At 42.6% G+C, this 15,379-nt stretch overlaps 1 protein-coding gene across 1 annotated transcript; it reads left to right on the top strand.

Moving 5' to 3' along the window:
• Positions 1–317: 317 nt before the first annotated feature.
• On the top strand, positions 318–14,475 carry COCH (cochlin). The gene is made up of 12 exons (XM_045287651.1): positions 318–426; positions 1,132–1,320; positions 1,424–1,596; positions 2,191–2,408; positions 3,049–3,182; positions 4,909–4,971; positions 5,742–5,786; positions 5,872–6,019; positions 10,022–10,125; positions 10,852–11,078; positions 11,261–11,777; positions 13,583–14,475. Exons 1-12 carry the CDS (start codon positions 318–320, stop codon positions 13,756–13,758), a joined length of 2,103 nt encoding a protein of 700 aa, XP_045143586.1. The 3' UTR covers positions 13,759–14,475.
• Positions 14,476–15,379: the final 904 nt, after the last annotated feature.

Here is a 15,379-nt window from a genome sequence, read left to right as displayed (position 1 = left end):
CGCGGGGTGGTTCGGGGGCGGCGGGGCAAAGAGCCGAGGCGGCGCAGGTGGACGCGAGCTGAGATCGAGTTCTGGGACCGGAGGTGGAGGGAGCGGGCTGGGAGCTGTTGCCTGGCGCGCCGACCATCGCCTGTAGCGTGTTTTACTCGACCCTGGTGACCCGTTTCTCCCCGGCCAGAGGACCCCGGGGGTCTGGTGGGGTCATTCCACCCAAGAGCCTTCCCTACCCTCACCCTCACCCCCACCCGGGATCGAGGGGCCCCTCCGGTGGCGCTTCCAGGTCCTCGGCTCTTCGGCCACGTTCGGGATGCGATCGGATGGGGAGCGAGCGGCTCCCGGCACCCGGCTCACAACCTGCAGACCCAGAAGCTAAGTTCGCGGTCCCACCTCGACTGACGCCCCGGCTGAGTTTCTCCGAGAAGCCCCGTTAAAAGGGGCCTTTGCGGCTAGGTTGCTGTGCGAGAAAGTCTGAGTAGAATTTGTTCCGCGTGTAGGTCCCCAACATGGGTGTGTGGTTAGGTATGCTTTCTATAAAATTCGAAAAGAAAACCTTTTTCTTTCTTTCTTTTAAATTAAATAATCATTTTATTTGGGGGCTCTTACAGTTCTTATAACAATCGATGGTATCAAGCATATTTGTACATAGGTTGCCATCACTTTTCTACACATTAACTTTCTATTGAGCCCTTGGTATCAGCTCTTTTTTCCCCTCCCAACCCCTTGTGACCCCTTGATAAATTATAAGTTATTATTGTTTTCATGTCTTACACCGACTGCTGCGTCCCTTCCCCCGCACGGTTTCCGTTGCTCGTCCCCCGGGGGTCGGGGTGGTGGTGGTGACGTGTTGGTGGTTGCGATTGGTTTCCCCTTCCTCCCCTCCTCTGCCCACCTTCCCCCTACCCTTCTGGTATCGCTCTTTTCTAAAATCGATTGTCTTCTTGGAAGCAGCAGTGAGCAGGGGTAAGTATTCGCCACCCTCCACCCTCCACCCCAGGCCAATCCGCTGCTCCGGGTGGCGGTGTTGGCAGTGTATGGGGCAATCTTTGCGCTGACCTCCATCCGCTACCCACCCTACCTCCCCCCATGGGAGGAGGGATTAAGGCTGTTTGATAATAGGTACGATTACCATAGCTACTGGTTTTGGCAAGAGCCGTAACTTCCCCGCTCGCTGGAATGTTTCGGAGCTGGGAAGCGGCGCTGCCCTTGGCGCGGTGCCCTCGCTTCCTCCGAGTCCCCCGGTCGGGGATTGCAGCTCCGCACCGCGCGCCCCCAGCGCTGCGCTCTTCCCGGAGGTGCTGGTCCGGAGCGCGCTGCTCAGATGTAACGCCACCTCCAGGGAAGGAAGTCAACGTGTTTCCAAAAAGCTAGGAGAGCCAAAAATCCCCTGTGTTTGGGAAACAGTGTTTACTAAGATTCGTTCCAGTTGAATTTTCACGGCACATCGATGGATGGATTGACATGTACCGGTGCCCACGTTTCATGTTGCTCGGCTGGTCTTTACCCCCCATCCCCAACCCCAACCCCAGCAGCAGCTTGCTCAGTGAAACCTTTGATTCCTTCCTCCGTTGGCTGTGTGTAAGATGTGAGCGTATTAAGGTGAAACTGACATCTGTGTTTCTGGACAGGTCTGGAGCAGTACAGTGAGGTTTGACGAGGGGAAAACGCTCCGTTCTGAGGGGACGGACTCTTCTCTGTTCCGTGTGGTGCAGGCTGGGGGGGAGGGGGCTGTGTGACCTCGGGCAGGTGAACCCCGCACCCTCATCTAGAACGTGAGTGCTTGAGTTTAGACGACATTGTGAGAATCTCTACATGCCACCCAGAGGCACTGCAGTTTGCTGGAGAGAGCTAGGATACAGGGTCCCCAGAAGCTAGGCCGGCTTAGAGAGGTTTGGGTGTATGGCTCCGAAAAAGATCCCCAAAGAGTCACTCCAGACTGACATCTGTCTGCACCGTGGACAACTATATGCAGAGTCATCAGAGTTGAGTTTTCTACCTTTCTTGAACGGTTATGTGCTAACTGATGAATGTTGCTTTCTAGTCCTGATGTGAAGTTCTCATCTTAGACATTTCTAGAGCCTGGGGACTGGATGAAATGGGAGCACTGACTTTCGGCTTCTTGCTATGAGCTCATATTCTGCCTATAGAAGTGTGGAAATGAGGGAAGTAAAAGTTATATTGCAAAAGTTATAGTTGCCCCCTCCCCCGCCCAAAAAAAAACGTCCTCAGAATGCTGATCACACACTCTCTTCAGTCCCCATAGCCATCACGTGCTTTACCCGAGGCCTGGACATCCGGAAAGAGAAAGCCGATGTCCTCTGCCCAGGGAGCTGCCCTCTTGAGGAATTGTCCGTTTTTGGGAACATCGTGTACGCGACTCTATCGAGCATTTGTGGTGCTGCACTACACAGGTAAGCCCAACCGTGGCCAGGAGGGAGAAAGGTGAGTTTCCCCACTTTCTCTAACCCAGGTACTACCACAGTTCTACAAGGTTGGTACAGTTTCACCCCACTTTACAGATGAGGAAACAGACGTTCAGGAGTTGTCAGATACCTTTTTCAAGGGTAGTTAGCAAGTCCTTATCATCCCCCGCCTCCTTTCCCCGCCCCCCACCCCCACCCCCTGGCTCTGACAGCCTAGGTGTGCCTCCATCACCATTGTGAGATGCCATTGTGTGAATGGCCAGGGTGACATTTTAATTTTAGTGAAGTCCAAAAGCATGCAGTTAAAGTCGTGAACTTAGAAAACCAGGGACATTGTTCAGATCTCTGTCAGTAACCCTGAATCTGAGTTTTCCACAAGAGGTTCTTTAATTGTACACCAGTCTGTTCTTGTCAACACTTACCAGGTTTGACAGCTCAAAACCGTTTCCCCAGGCAGTTAGTTTTGTCCCAGTGTAGGCAGGTTTGTAAGAGGCTGGCATCCTTAGCCGGCTTCCCTGCTGAACCGTTTTCTTGATAAATCAGAGCAATCGATGCAACCTGGCACGATACACCCACTGGGTGCCCCTGGAAAGTGGGGAGACCATCTCTGCCGTTGTTCTTGTTGCAGGGGGGTCATCAGCAGCTCGGGGGGACCTGTGAGGGTATATAGCCTACCGGGCAGAGAAAACTACTCCGCAGTAGTTGGCAACGGCATCCAGTCCCAATCGCTTTCCAGATGGTCTGCTTCTTTCACAGTGACTAGTAGGTACCATTACTTTGTTCTCAGTTTTGTATGTATTTCCACCCCTACCCCTACTCCCACCCCACAAATAAACGTTTTCTGCCAATCTTAACCCCACCTCCTTGCTCTGATGGCAAAACCTTTGGCCTGAAGAGGTCAACTTTGAGTTGAGAGCCAAGCACCCACTGGAGCCAAATTTGGGGGAAGACTGATCTTACCATCAGAAGATAGCGATAGACATGTGAAAATTGTCTGCTCTCCAAGTGCACCCACACTGAACCCAGTGCACGCAGCCCCGGGTTACGAACAAGTTCAGGCCCTGAGTCTGTCTCTAAATCTAATTTATATGTACGTTGGAACAGTTAGATGTGGTTCATATCTAATTTTACTCAAATGTACCTTTCTATACATATAACATTTTGAAGAAACATTTCTTTTTTTGTTTGTTTTGTTTTTTGTTCATTTGTTTGTTTTCGAAATGATTTTAATGGGAGCTCTTCCAGCTCTTAAAGCAATCTACACATCAGTGGTATCAGGCGCACCGATACATATGTTGCCATCATCATTTCCAAAACATTTTCTTTCTTGAACCCTTGGAATAAGCTCCTCTTTTTTTCCCTCCCTCTCCCACCCTCCTACTTTCGTGAACCCTTGATAAATTATAAATTATTACTATCTTTATATCTTACACCATCCATAGTCTCCCTTCACCCACGTTTCTATTGTTTGTCCCCCTCAGGGTGTGTGCGTGTGTGTAAAAGAAACATTTCTAGACATACTAAAACATCTTTAACATAATACCATGTATACAAATAATAATGCTTTGAGATGTGTAAAAAAGCAGCACTGGATTGTTATTTTGAGTCATTTTATGTACCTGGACTTGATAATGTAATAGGCCTTAAGGCAGCAGTTCTCAACCTGTGGGTCACGAGCCCTTTGGAAGTCGAATGACCCTTTCCAGGGGTCGCTCGATTCATAACAGTAGCAAAATTACATTTATGAAGTAGCAACGAAAATAATGTTATGGTTTGGGGGTCACCACATGAGGAACTCTATTAAAGGGTCACGGCATTAGAAAGGTTGAGAACCACTGCTTTAAGGGGTTAGTTCAGAACTTCAAATTGTACGTAAGCCAGATGCTCAGAACCTGGGGATTGTCTGTATCATGAACGCAAAAACTGGTACGTTCTCATTTGGTGATCCTTGCGGTGTGTTGGGCTGAGTTTTGGCATGCTGGCCCCAAAGTTGGCAGCTGAAACCCCCCAGCTGAGCTGTGGGAGAGAGACTGCCTGCTCCTGCACAGATGTGCAGGTTCAGAAACCTAAGGGAACCGTTCTCTGCTGTCCTATAGAGTTGCCACGAGTTGGAATAGGCTCGGTGGCAGTGTGATTGATTGATTGATAAAAATAGCCTCTGAAACTAGCATGCAGCAACAGGTTTTACTCCTGCACGAAACCCTGTGACATTCAACATCCTCCACGCCTGACGGTCAAGTCTACCTTATGGGCACCCTAGAGGGCAGAGCAGAACTTCTACAGGGTCTCCAAGACTGGCATTGTCAGGGGGCAGACTGCCACGTCTTTCGCCCACACAATGGCTAGTGGGTTGGAACTGCCCACCTTTCGATTAGCAGTCAAGCGCTTATCCAGGACTCCTCCATCACCCTATAGAACCATAATTACATCAAGAACGCTCTGATACTGGAGAACGAGGGGGAAATTAAGCATCTCTTTGTTTTAACAGAAGGCAAAAGCAGCTCCCAAGAAGCCACGGGACAAGCAGTATCCACAGCACGTCCACCAACAGGTATGGAATATGGAGCCTGTCTCCAGTCACCTGGCACAGCCTGGGGAAGAAGAAATGAGAAACTGATATGACAGAGAAAGCAAGTCATCTTAATTGACTGATATATTTATTGTACAATGTTTTAGTTAGACATCCCTAGTCTATTTTAAATGATAAACTCTGCCACCAATCTTTCTCCAGGTTCAGTGTGTTTTTTATTTTGTTGTTGTTTGTCTTTAAAAGAATCCACTTGGTGCTCTGAAACCAACACCCAACAGGTTTACTCACGCAATCACCAAGCTCCTTGTGACCCTCAGCCTCCTGCATCTGCGACTGAGTTGATACACCACACTTAGGAACTGATCAAAGTCCTGTTGATATGCTTCCTTTAATCCCTGGATTAGTGCTCTGTCACGTGAATACAAGGAATTGTAATCGAACCTTATTAGCCAGGGACCCCCTATTCTAAGACTGTGCTGGTTTAAGTCACAGGAACGAAGACATTAGGCTCTCGCGGTTTAGTTTCCATGTCTGCCCCATCTACAGGTTGGCGGTCGCAGAGCCCTGGGCTGCAGGCATAGCCAACGTGTGGAGCTAAAGGAGCTGCACTGCCGTGAACATGTTAACCTTGTTGAGCCATTGTTTCCCCCATCCAGGACACGGTGAAGAAATTTTAAGAAGTCTTTTGAACAAAGACAACAAAGGCTTATTATGGGCTTTTCCCATGAGGGTTTCTTGTTGTGGAAGAGGAAACCCTTTGGCTAAGGCCACACGTGCATCCTTTATTTCAGGTAAACGACAAAAGAAAACACCTGAGAAGAAAACCGGCAATAAAGGTGAGAGTCAAGATCATTGGTTTGGGAAAAGACTCGCTCTTTCAGTAAGACCGATCACAGAAAATTCTTGTTTGAATGTTCGCAGACTGCAAAGCAGACATTGCTTTTCTGATCGATGGAAGCTTTAATATTGGGCAGCGCCGATTTAATTTACAGAAGAACTTTGTTGGGAAAGTGGCTCTAATGCTGGGAATTGGAACAGAAGGACCACATGTGGGCCTTGTTCAAGCCAGGTACCGATCTTGCTTGTTAAGATGGGGGCAATTTGAATGTTGTCTTGACGGATGACAAATGATGGCTCCTTCATCGTGGGTGCATTCACTGCAGTCCCACATCCAGCTCCAGGGCCATTGAGTTGGGAGCGATCTTTTGTGACTTTATTGAGGGTGTCTGAGGCTGTAAATCTTTACAGGAGCAGAGACTCATTTTTCTCCCTTTCAGTTCAAAATAAACATGTGAACAACCCAGATTACCAAACTAGAAGGTCGGGTTTTAAGACTTCCTGAAAGACTAGGCAGGTGTGAGTGCTTCCTCTTTTGAATAAAGGGATTTAGAGAACTGCATGTGACCTGTTTGAGGACCCGAAGGTAAGATTAACAGGTCCTGTGGCTCATACAAGTGGCCTTGGCATGAATTCTCTGCTCAATTCCCAATTTCTCTCTTCTGAAAAGAGCAGTGATATGTCAATTTCTCCTCACAATTCCATTTTTTTAAAGTTATTTCCATATGAGTTTGTTTAGCAATCTGAAGCCTGGCCTTTTTAATATTAATTTTTAAAGTTTTGATGATTTTTAGAAATTTAAATAGGCTTAAAAAAGGAAAGAAAACTAAAATACAAAACAAAAAAACTTTAAAGCACCAAGAAAGCAAAAATTTGCATCACAACCTTAAGAGATAAGATGTTTTCTTTCCTTCCAACATTTTAAGAACATATTTGATGGTATATATGTACGTCTTTTCCAAATGCTCAGACTTCAATAATGTATCCTGTTTTTCCTTCCATGGGTACTTAAAATATTATCTCATATCACACATGACCTTCAAAAACATGTTTCATAATAATCCATTTCATGGTAGTTTAACCATTCAATTGTTTGTTTTTTCACTATCACTAACAACTGCTAAACATCCTTATGTCAGGTTTGAACATATCGCTGATGACTTCATTAGGCTAGCTTCCTGGAAGTGAGATCAGGGGTCAAAAGGTTCTGACATTTTGAAGGTTTCTGAAAGTTGGGCCAATTTACATTACCATCAGCAGTATATAAATGTCACCAATACTATCCTAAATAATGTATACATTTCCTTATTCTTATGTTTTAGAATTGGTTCTTAGTCCAGATTGACTTTTTAAAAATTTCTTTTTGTTAAGAAAAGCATTTTTTTTGGTTACAGTTTAACAAGGTATCCTCTTTTTTTTAATAGATGTGCTACTTATTCAGATTTGTGATCTCACTTTTATATACAAGTTTTGACAAGTCTGTTTCTTTAGTGGATGTGTTAGTTTTTAATATCTTTGATTATTATAGCTTTATTCTGCAGTTTAACATCCAATAGGGAAAATTCCCCTGAATTACTATTATTCTAACATTTTTCTTGGCTAATTTTTTTTCTTTTTCAGTATTCGTGAATTGGGTGAAGGTGTACAGAGTCGATCCATTCATTTCAAACATATTTTGTTTCATGTCATTGGTTGCAATCTCACAATGTACAACGACCGATCACTTCCTCTCTGTGCTTCATGTTGCCATTTGTCCTCCATTCCCAACTCTCTGAACTTTGTCCTTGGGGAAATGCTGTCCTTTTGCTCTCAAGTGGTTGATCACTGTAGAGTGAACACCTCCCTAGAGTTACTCCCCCCGGGGGATAACGAACGAGTTCAGTTCCATACGGTTGGGTGATCTTAGTCGCCAGGGTTTCACCAGCCTCCATCTGAGACAGGAAGACTAGCCTTTTAAAAAATGATTCTGAGTGCGGCCTCACCATTCCTCCCACTCGATCCAGGACTCTCATGCATCCTTCGTTTGCTTCACACAGGGAGGGAATAATAGTCCACTTCGAATGTCCACTAAGACCCCTGTGTCTGCTGAGCAAAGTACATGTGGCGCATTGTCTTTGTGGATTATGTATGCTATACCCATTGACTTTGCTGTCACCCGAGACTGGTCCCTGAGCCCTCAGGCCCAGCAACTCAATACCCTCAAGATACTTGATGACGTTTAAGAAGTTTTCATAACTTTGCCCCCTCTATGCTTTACCGCATTGGTGGATATTTTTACAGCATAGCTAAATACATGTGTAGAAATATCCTCTGGCAAACTTTTATACAGTTGTGGGTACGTACAGTCCATTGTCCCTCCCACATGCAGTCAGCCTGTCGGTCTATCCATGCGACCACCCTTAGATCTCCATTAGTGCAGGATTGAACATACAGCAGGATTCTCCTCTGTGGCCTTTAAATTACTCTTTTTCAAAACGAAAGCTAGATACCTTTGTAGATGGATACCCTTTCCAAGCTTTGTAGTAATTACTTTTGTTTGCGGAGGAATTGTAGTGGGCCAGTGAGTCGGTTCCAGCTCACTGTGGCCCTAGAGGGCAGAGAAGAACCATCCAAGAGAATTATCTAGGCTGTCTTTTTCTTTTTAATCATTTTATTTGGGGCTCGTACAGCTCTTCTCACCATCCATCCATTGTGTCAAGCACATTTGTACATTTGTTCAGGCTGATATCTTAATGGGAGCAAAGAGGTTGTTCTCCTAAGAAGTACCTGGTGGGTTTGAACTCCTGTCCTTTCAGTACTGAGTGCTTTACCACATAGCACCAGGTCTCCTTAGGACAGTGGTTCTCAACCTTTCTAATGCCACGACCCTTTTTAATTTCTCACGTTGTGGTGACCCCTCAACCATAAAATTATTTTTGTTGCTACTTCATAACTGTAATTTTGCTGTTATGAATCGGGCGACCCCTGTGAAAGGGTCATTTGACCCCCAAAGGGGTCACGACCCACAGGTTGAGAACCCCGCTCCCTGAGGCAGAGTAGTAGAATAGACGAACTATTCGGAAGATTTTCTTTAAGCAAAATAACAGGCTTTATGAAGGTCTTTGCAAAATAATGACTAATCTCATAAACCATAAGTTGGATAGTTGAAAAGTGAACATTCTCAACTCATGAAACCTGATTTTGTGACCTAACATTCCACTAGGCATGCAAAAATCTGGCAGAATAAACAATCCATGCAGCACTTGATCCTCACTAACCTTCCCTTCACAAGATGTCAAGATTTAAAAATTTTATATGTATGAAATACTAAGCTAAAAAACAAAACACAACAGATTTTTCCTTAGTTTTTATTCAGCATCTCTAATGAACACAAATTAATTTATTAAAGTGAGGTAAAAATGATATTAAATATGGAAAATAAAGTCCCAAATGGCTTATACATAATTTTAATATCTGCATGTGCCAGTGTCACACAAAAAATAATCAGCTCTCAAGTTCAATTCTGGAATAATACCATGTATCATATATACTGCACTATGTTGTACTTTTCTACTTTTAAAATGCTGCCCTAGTGTCATTGAAATTTCATCATCTGATCAGAGACCTGAGTTAATAGATCTAGGCTGCTTAGTGCTTCTGAGTCTTCCATGCAAGCAGACCTCCTCTTACAGCTTAGTCGGCCTCCAAGAATACCCCATGCTCAATTCTGTAGACTCCCGTTAAGCATGCCCAGTACCTTAAGCCAACCCTACTTTTCGCTGATCCATGTAATCTAGCCACGTACTTTGGATTCAGACAGACTTAACATTTAGAATGTGGCTATGTTTGGGGGGGTAAATAGTCTTATCTAAATGTTGAGCCTCTCAGTTCATTTACTTATAAAATTCCTACCTGTGGTTCTACTTTGCACACATGAAATCACTGAGCTGGAGCAGACAGTTTAACTACTAACAGAGTTAGGGTGAATTGAGATTATGTGTGTTATAGATTTAATGCATAATCCCTCAGAATACATTAAGCCCTCCATCCAGCAAGTGACCTTGTTACATAGATTTCTGGAATATGCCCAACAACCCTTAACTGATAATATTATGAGATTAAGAAACCTTGGGTGTTGTTTGATTTAAAGGTATATTTTATTTATATTTTAAAGGCATATTTAAAAAGGTATATAATGTTGCTTGTTTCGCCATTTGAGTTTTCCCTGAATAACATTTTCTTATCTTTCCACAAGTGAACATCCAAAAATAGAATTTTACTTGAAAAACTTTACATCAGCCAAAGATGTTTTGTTTGCCATAAAGGAAGTAGGTTTCAGAGGCGGTAATTCCAACACAGGTAAGTAGATGTAAGTACTTGGGATGTAATATAGGAGAAGGGTTATCAGTGACCAGACATAGCAAACAATATGGCATGATTTTATGTAAACAGGTTTTCACACCTTGAAATTATGGTTGTCTGTACTTGATCATACAATTCATTTAATGTCATCTATATACACACACACACACGATTTGTAATATTCATTGGATAGGCCAAAATGTCATTTTAGAAAAGCATCCTTGTACAATGATAACAGAAGCAAAGATCAATAGCTGTAAAGCATAAAGCTATGTTTAAATAAAAAAAATAAAAACAAAACACACATACAAAAAAAAAAAGCATACAGCTATGATAGGGGTGGCCTAGAGCAGTGCTGACCCTCTTGTCTTGAGCAATCTTGCCCTGAGTCCTGAGAGGTACTTACTAGTCCATCACTAAGAGCATCAGCTAGAGAGCACATGTACAGAAGTCAGTTTTGTGTTTTTGACTTTTGATTGATGTGAGAAAAAGGGAATTGTGAGGCTTCTGGGGGCGGGGAGTGGGGAAGTAATGTGGGTTGTAGACAAAAAATTGCCTGACGATTAAACTTTCTTGTCTGATGCATCCATTTATTATAGAGCTGAGTTCTCTACAAGTCAGATCTTTAGACACAGTTGCATTGAGTTGCTTCAGGGAAATAGAAGTACCATTTCATCAGTAGCAAGTGCTGCTCCAGTTGCTTGTTTGTTTGTTTGAATCTAGGAAAAGCTTTAAAGCATACAGCCCAGAAATTCTTCACAGCAGACACCGGAGTGAGAAAAGGGATCCCCAAAGTGGTGGTGGTGTTTATTGATGGCTGGCCTTCTGATGACATTGAGGAAGCAGGCATTGTGGCCAGAGAGTTTGGCGTTAATGTATTCATCGTTTCTGTAGCCAAGCCTATCCCTGAAGAACTGGGCATGGTTCAGGATGTTGCATTTGTTGACAAGGTAAGGTGGAACAAAGGTAAGGAGGTAGGGGCTCTTGGCTCTATGGCACGGACTCAATTCTAGACCTATGAGTGCTTGCTGGCCTGTATCTGGATTAACTGAATAGCCAAGACTGAATGCTCTCATAGTTTTAAAAGTTAACTTATCTTTTTTTATATTCTTTGTGTGTTCGCCCCCATTAGGCTGTCTGTCGGAACAATGGCTTCTTCTCTTACCATATGCCCAACTGGTTTGGAACCACCAAATATGTAAAGCCTCTAGTGCAGAAACTGTGCAGTCATGAGCAAATGATGTGCAGCAAGACCTGTTATAACTCTGTGAACATTGCCTTCCTAATTGATGGCTCCAGCAGTGTTGGAGAGAGTAATTTCCGTCTCATGCTTGAGTTTGTTTCCAACATAGCCAAAACGTTTGAGATCTCTGATATTGGTGCCAAAATAGCTGCTGTACAGTTCACATACGATCAGCGTCCAGAGTTCAGTTTCACTGACTACAGCACCAAAGAGAATGTTCTAGCTGTTCTCAGAAACATCCGCTACATGAGTGGTGGAACAGCAACTGGGGATGCCATTTCCTTCACGGTCAGAAATATTTTTGGGCCCATGAGGGAGAGCCCCAACAAGAACTTCCTAGTGATCGTCACAGATGGGCAGTCCTATGATGACGTCCGAGGCCCCGCTGCTGCTGCGCATGATGCAGGTAAGTCCTTTGCAAGGAAACGGAATTGAGGAATCCGGTGGGACTAAGAAAAATGTATTTTACTGAAATATACAATGTGACAGGCACTAAGGGCTTTAACCAGTATGAACTCATTGTCATAGCAACCTTACTATCCTCCGTTACAGATAAACAAAGAAATGTTACCAATTTTTCTAAAATCATTCAACTAGCAAGCGTTGAGGTCAGCCGAGGCGTCATGCTCTTTAAAGACTTCATTACTGGGAGAGCGGCCATGAAAGCCACGTCAAATATGAAGCTGTCGCTCCAAGTACCCTTGTTTGGTCCAATCCTGGAATACACCCCCAAATGATCACTTCATCGTGACTTTCATTAATTTTTCATAGCTTTTTTGGGAAGTTTTCAGTCTGGTGTCTTCAATAAAGACTTCAAATCTAACTCAGCTTACCACATTTTTTTACTTCTCAATTGGAAAAAGAACACTCAGGCTTGAGTTAGAGAAAATTTTTGTCCCTCGTCCTAACCTTGATACTTTAGCAAACTACTTCCTGCACACATTCAACAACGTGCTGCTGAATCAAACAGGCCTGCAGCACTTCCTTTCCTAGAATACTAGTGACACAAACCCGATGACACTTACAAATGTGTATTTAAGCAGGTGACCAACATTCTTCTGCTTCCCCCCCTCTATATATTCACACCTCTGCCAAGGCATGTCTATACATATGTAAACACATGTATATATCATGCACATATATGTATTAAGGACACACAAAGTAGGAAGGAAAAGTGATAGGCAATTTAAACTATGTATCTAACTTACAATTAGTATTTTATACAACAGCAACTATGTTGACAAGAAAACTTATTTGCTACCATCTAAATCTGCTTTGTTCCAAGTCTTCATTAACTCAGCAGTGTATGCCACTAGAAGGGGAGGCAATATTACAATAACTGTCAAATGTGTTAGTCATTGGGAATTTCATTCAACAGAAGGTAATCTGCACTGAATTTGCCAAGTGTCTACTGCAATTGAGAATAAAATGAATCCAATATATTGTTAACCTAATTCAAGAGACTACTGAAACCTCAGTGTAATTGGAAGAAACTATCCTAGCGTTAAAAAAATCCTTTGTATTACTAGATTTTTGCTTTAGGACTAAAGACTTGACAAACCAACCATTGGACAGTTTGTTTGTGAAACACATAGAAAGACCGGAGTGGGAGGACTAGCCATCACAGCAGAGTAGTCTATTTCTGTCAATTCAACCATCTTGGAAAATGATAACAGCATTTACTTGCCATTTTACGGCATTTTTATTATATGCCCAACTCCAATATAGTAATTGAACCAATGATAATAGGCAGTCTTTTCTTGTACCAGTCTCAGATCAGACGTTTTTCATTTCATTCTTGAGCCACTTACCCTGGTTATTTGCTATTAGGTGCTGGTGGGCCTTCTGGGCAGGTTGGGGTAGGGGTGGTGGTGGAAGCAATACATGCTGAATCACAGCAAGAAACTGGCCATCTAGTCATTGTTTACAAAGTGTGTTCTAGTGCGAATGGTGTTGAATTTTTATCCAGTATTTTTTGTCAACATGACCATCCTGATTTTTATGTTGAATTCACTGATTGCAAGCTTCCAGTTTCCACAAAAATGATAGTTTTTGAGTCACTGTGTTGGGTGGCTTAATGAATTCGGTGCTGGGGTTTCTTCAGACATTAGTAAGCAGTCTCTCTGCAACTATGTACAAATGTTTAGAAAACAGACAACTTTATGTGTAAACGGGGGCATTTCAATTCACTTTACAACGTTCCCATTGTAGGCATCACCATTTTCTCCGTTGGCGTGGCTTGGGCACCTCTGGATGACCTCAAAGATATGGCCTCGAAACCAAAGGAATCGCACGCTTTCTTCACCAGAGAGTTCACAGGACTAGAACCAATCGTTTCTGATGTCATTAGAGGCATTTGCAGAGATTTTTTAGACTCTCAGCAATAAGGGGGAATATTGTGAAAACGGAAAAAGTACCAAGGGGCTCTAATGTTTATGTTGCAATCTCATTTCCGAAAGTTTATAGCCTATTAGGGTCAGACACAAAACTATTAAGAGCTGTTTAAAGCAAATAAGCATCATTAAAAGCTACTACATTCTGATTCCTAGACTTCATTGAAAACACCGCTGAGGCTTTCTTTAATTACGACCCTCAGAAACTCAGAAAGAGCACCACAGATGCCAATCTATTCTAGCATGCTTACCAATGTACAGCTCCGATTATTCTGTATTGAAAAGAAAAAACTCCTATACAAATAGGACCTTAAAACAAACGTCCCAGATGTTTTCTTAAAATCAATGAACAGTGCGTTACAAATTCAAGAATTTTCAACTAAGAAGTTAAATTTTGGATGATATGGAAGAGAATGGTGTTTCAAGCTGCTTTGTAGTGTATTTTCACAATAATTTATGACTGAAAATATCATACGAACAAGATGGCAGGATTGCCTGGTATTTTTCTATTTATATCCTTAATTTTATAAGTGTATAGATATATTTAGCTTGTATTCTAGGAGTCATCCAAGTACTGAAAAAAAAAAGGTTAAGTTGGTAAAGCTTTTACTTATCACATGTATTTTAAACATTTAGCTTTAAAGAAAAATCAAACAGCTTTTTAAAAATTGTAGTCTGAGTATTTGAACAATAAAAACTACTAGTAACTTACTGTGTGCTACCTTTTATTATTGCAATTCTTCCCATCTAAGAGGGTAAAAATTACATACTCACTAATTCATGTGCAAAGATCCAATCTGGTTTCTTAAAATCATGTAAGGCCAAGAATTTTCTTTTCACTATTTGTTGAACGTCTACTATATATTAGGAATTATATACAATCAATACCACTAGGTTAATTAACATGAGAGTATGAAGACATGCTTCTGTGTATTCAAAAAGAGCATTTTGGGCTGAATAATGTTCATACTTAGACATGCTTATGAAATTGGTTCCTACAGACTAGGTTTCCTAGGACCGGATCTGCCATCACTCCCGTCAAACTGGAGAGGCTGACAACTAAATGGTCGGCCTAAGAAGTGTTCCTGGTTGGAATACTGGGTCTACAAAAAGTTCATGGAAAATGTGAACTAAATAGTAATGGAACTTTCCCACCAGCTTTTTGAAGTCCCCAAGTATATATACTCTGGGTCTCACAATAGGAAGACTACACAAAGGGAATGAAAAGACTCAAGAAAAGGAATACGGAATTTGCCCTCAAAACTACATAAAAATTTGGGAAGACAATTTTCCTGACACAGGAGGGTAGAGGGAGGCCTGCAAACATGACTTAATTCACACAACAAATGGGTTTAACATGACAACCCCTACCCCCCCTCTATTAGACCACCAGTTCTTGGCTGCAAATACCCCTTTAAAAATGTGTCAATGAACACAACAGCTGCAGCTCTTCAAAACAAGTTTTCCTTAATTTTAACGGATAAAGCTTTAAGGCACTTGAGGTAACCTGGAAAAATATATACTAAGAACAGTAAAAACACTTTAGAACTTACTATTTTTATATACTGAAAGGGTGTCAGAAAAATGAGTTCTAATAGATTACAATCCAGTTTTA

Source organism: Echinops telfairi, unplaced genomic scaffold (genome assembly GCF_000313985.2).
Source record: "Echinops telfairi isolate 266 unplaced genomic scaffold, ASM31398v2 ScPeMD7_18;HRSCAF=68, whole genome shotgun sequence".
In the NCBI taxonomy this organism is placed as follows: Eukaryota; Metazoa; Chordata; class Mammalia; order Afrosoricida; family Tenrecidae; genus Echinops; species Echinops telfairi.
The sequence above is the reverse complement of the archived record's forward strand: the minus strand, read 5'-3'. Positions and strand labels throughout refer to the sequence as shown.

Excerpts from the sequence above, each read along its gene's own strand:
- COCH (XM_045287651.1), top strand. The coding sequence starts at position 318 with ATGGGGAGCGAGCGGCTCCCGGCACCCGGCTCACAACCTGCAGACCCA. Across the intron at positions 427-1,131 it reads GAGTTTCTCCGAGAAGCCCC|CTACTGGTTTTGGCAAGAGC; the intron begins GTTAAAAGGGGC and ends CGATTACCATAG. Across the intron at positions 1,597-2,190 it reads TAAGATGTGAGCGTATTAAG|TTGCCCCCTCCCCCGCCCAA; the intron begins GTGAAACTGACA and ends CAAAAGTTATAG.